Source organism: Trematomus bernacchii, unplaced genomic scaffold (genome assembly GCF_902827165.1).
Source record: "Trematomus bernacchii unplaced genomic scaffold, fTreBer1.1, whole genome shotgun sequence".
Classification (NCBI taxonomy): Eukaryota; Metazoa; Chordata; class Actinopteri; order Perciformes; family Nototheniidae; genus Trematomus; species Trematomus bernacchii.
In genome coordinates, this window is record NW_022987739.1 from 24,997,632 (window position 1) to 25,001,520 (window position 3,889).

Genomic DNA, 3,889 nt, shown 5'->3' on the forward strand with positions numbered 1-3,889 from the left:
TTCTCATTTATTTTCGTGTAATCAACTTAAATAGTAGTAATAATTTAAGAAAAAATTAACTGTTGGATTTTAGGCATTCTTTTGGTATCTCCACTCAAACAATTACTTTGATGATATTTAGAGATTTTATTAAGGTAGTAATAGCTTTTTATATTGTGATATTTTACAAAGCCACTGAATTAGTTTTTAGAGTGTAGAAAATAAACGTATCTGGCTGTTTCAGCCACAAGCTCTGCGCCCAACCAAATGGTGAACAAAGAGCAAATTGTGTATCATGTGGAATGCAAGCTGTCCACATTTCTGTAATGCATTAGAGTTTGCTGTGCCACTCTACAGGAAGTCCCGTCTCCTTCAGAGGTTGATCAGTGCTGTGTTTCCTTTTAGTCACACAGAGACAACACCTCTCTCCCGGCACCTCCCTCTTCAGCTCATTTCTCTCGGCTCTCATCCACATCCATGACGGTGAACAGAGGCTCCTGGGCTGTGACTGATCCGTGCCGGAGCTTAGTGGCAGAGTCAGAGTAGGGTGGAGGGGGAGTGTGGACGAAGGTCCTCAGAGTAATTTGTCTTCATCTCCGGGTCTGGACAGAACATGTATACATACAGGCTGCAGCCAGAGTCCCACCAGGTTTGGACCCCACCCAGTACACCTGTAAAACACACACACACACGCACACACACACACACACACACAACACACACACACACACACCGCCACACACACGCACACGCACACGCACACGCACACGCACACACACAGGCGAAAAACACAGAACATTTAACATTGTGACACATGTGAACTTCACTTATTCAGACAAACCAGTAGTTTTCATTATTATCATAATAACAATGAATTACGTTCCAATTAACAATTAATAACTAACTAACAGATTAACTAACTGACTAACTAAACAACTAACTAAACAATTAATTAACTAAACACTAACTAAACAACTAAACTAAACAACTAACCACTTACTAACTAACCGACAGCAATTGGCACATATTAGTGTATCTGAACAACGATTCTCTATTCAGGTCACAACTAAAGTGGGCGGGGCTTACACTGGAAGTAAATTGGAAATGGTCTGATATGCTTAATTTCTACTATTATGACAACACACAATGACACAGTACTGTCTAAAAAATAGACAATATTCAATTACATTTTACTAATCCTCAGCACACAGTGTCAGCTTTTGGAAAAGCTTCACACAATTTACGTTGTGTAGTTAGATGGATTCAAAGTATTAGTATTTCTGTATGGAAAAAAAACACGTGCATACCCAATGATGTTTATGTACAGTATATTGATACAAAATAAAGTATTAGTTACCCCAGATGGTGATCCCAGCTCCATGTGACCATGGCTGGGCCAAAGGTCCGTGCGGGGGTTCATACTGGCTCCAGTGTAGGGAATCTGAGGAAACAACCCAACCAATGTGTTCCAGAATACGTTTTTCCTCTGATCTGATGCATTTATGGGCAGGATTATATTAGTGCCTGTCCAGTAATCAAACATTTATATTTAGTATGCCATAGGAGTCCTCAACCTCCTTTGATGCTGTTCCAAATAAATTGAATTATTTCTGTTTTAAATTATTCATTTATTTCTTATTTTGACAAAATCCTTTAGTCATAAATCAGATTCAGAAGCCAAAAGCAGAACTATTCTGAGCTGATAATCGGTATCAATCATTGCGTTTAATCTATAGCTGAATGTTCTAACAAAAAAAGCAATGAGCCTATTAGCTATTAGCTTTAAAAGGATGTTATCTCCTTATTTCCCATGTCTATTACAATATTACCTCCCCTGTCATTTGTATTAACACAAGTCATTACAAAAATGAAGCTGTGAAACGTGTTGTTTATAACGCAATCTAAGCTACAATGTGGCGTCCTATTGCTTCCTAGGTTATTATGTCTATCGCTATCTCTCAATCTTCTTACAAGTAACAAATTGGGGTGAGTGTTGTGTACTCACAGCAAACAGGTGACCAATAACCACAGACAGGCCGATAGCCAGAGAAGAAGAACCCTTTAGGTCGTTGCGTTTGTGGTCGCAGGTAGCAAACACAGTGAAGACCAGCTGAAAGGTGATGAAGAGTTCCACAACCAATGCGCTGCCCACGGAGATGCTTGTATGCACCTGTTTTGGAAACACATCAATCATCATTGATATATAAATACAACACCCCTTTTTACCTTTTAAATGAGCTCCGTAACATGATATAAGACATGTAGAACACATTGCAATCTGCCTTCATTGCAGTTTTTTGTATGATAAATATCTTTCTGGATTTTTTTAAATAGACTTGATGCTGTAATATACCAGATTATCAAGAATAATTGTCAATTAATTTTAGGAAACCCGTATTTAGGAAAAAAGTCAAGTATTATGATTTGTAGGATAGTAAATATTCCCTCTGAGTGAGGAATTGATTAATTTACATTATTTTACTTAAAGGGGCCTATCATGCAAATGCACTTTTGTACGTCTTTTATACATGAATATGTGACCCCGGTGTTCCAGAACCAAGTGTCAGAAAACACAACCCTCTCTATTTTCCTCCATACCCAAATCTCTAAAAAAGGGGCTGCAACGGATCTGATAAAACTGATCCAGATTTGAACACTGTCCTGACGTCAGGACAGTTGCGCTACGGCTATTGGGCCAACTCCACCATCAGGAGGAGACAGCCACGGCCATTGCCGTTTCGAAAGCGCTGGAGACGCTGTAGTAACATATGCCAAGGCCTGTAGATGGTGCTGTTCTCACAGAATCAGCCCTTGCTAAAACAGAGCTAGAAAATTGTCAAATTGAGCAAAATGAGGCATGGCTAAAATGCATGATCTGTTTGGTATTTTGAAAAAAAAAAAAGTAATAAATATGCCTTATATAGGTATGGTCCTACACTATATTATTCAAATATAGCATGATAGGTCCACTTTAATTGATCCCAATTTGGGATTTTCTTTTGTCATCGCACCATGTTAAAAAATGAAATAAGAATAAATAATATATAATACATATCAACAGTAGAAATAAACACACAAATATCAAATAAAATATACAAAATAGATCAAATATATAGAAATCAAATTATGAAAACAGAAAACGGGAACAAAACAGTAAAATAAATATACAGTACATAATTATATGGAGTATCTGTCAAATACCCAATAAAAATACTGTATGATATGCCAAACTTCTACTAATATAAACATAGGTGATAACATGAGCTTGAAATGAGCAGTTCATTGTTAGTCATCGCTTAAATAAATAAAAAGTACAAACCGTGGTGACCCCCATGCCGCCCCTGACAGAGGCTGGAGTGATGCCGTACAGAATGGCGGCCCCCACAATGGACCCCAAACACTGGGCCAGTATGTAGAAGATAGCTTTAGACAGACTGATCTTCCTGGTCACCACCATGGCTGCTGTGACCGCTGGGTTAATGTGAGCCCCGCTGATGTGGCCGAAGCACTGAACCATGGTGGCGATACTCAGGCCAAAGCAGAGCGAGATGAGCACTAGGTCAGCGGGACGGGGGTCCTCCGCGATAGCCCCCCAATTGATGGTTGACCCGAGGCCGAGCAGAACGAAGAGCAGCATAGCGAAGAACTCAGCACTGACGCAGCGCCAGAACTCCTGAGTCCAGATGTCCTTGAAGGCAGTCATGGCTTTGTCTCGAGAGCAGCAAGATGGAGGCTGGAAGTGACAGCGTGGTGTGCTGCAGGGGAAACAACACCTCCTGAAAGGCAGGACAGGAAGGCCAGAAATCAATAAGAGACACCAAGGTATGAGAGGGGTTCTTACCACCAAATGGAGAAACAGCCATAATCACAAAGTAGAAAGGACTATTAATACAACCGCTTGGGGGTTGTG

At 40.0% G+C, this 3,889-nt stretch overlaps 1 protein-coding gene across 1 annotated transcript; it reads right to left on the reverse strand.

Annotated features, from left to right (window-relative positions):
- Positions 1–516: 516 nt before the first annotated feature.
- LOC117495510 (aquaporin-4-like) lies at positions 517–3,682 on the reverse strand. Its single transcript, XM_034146787.1, is given in 6 exon segments — positions 517–608; positions 611–652; positions 1,344–1,392; positions 1,394–1,420; positions 1,985–2,149; positions 3,299–3,682. Coding segments are annotated over 6 exon segments (759 nt in total).
- Positions 3,683–3,889: the final 207 nt, after the last annotated feature.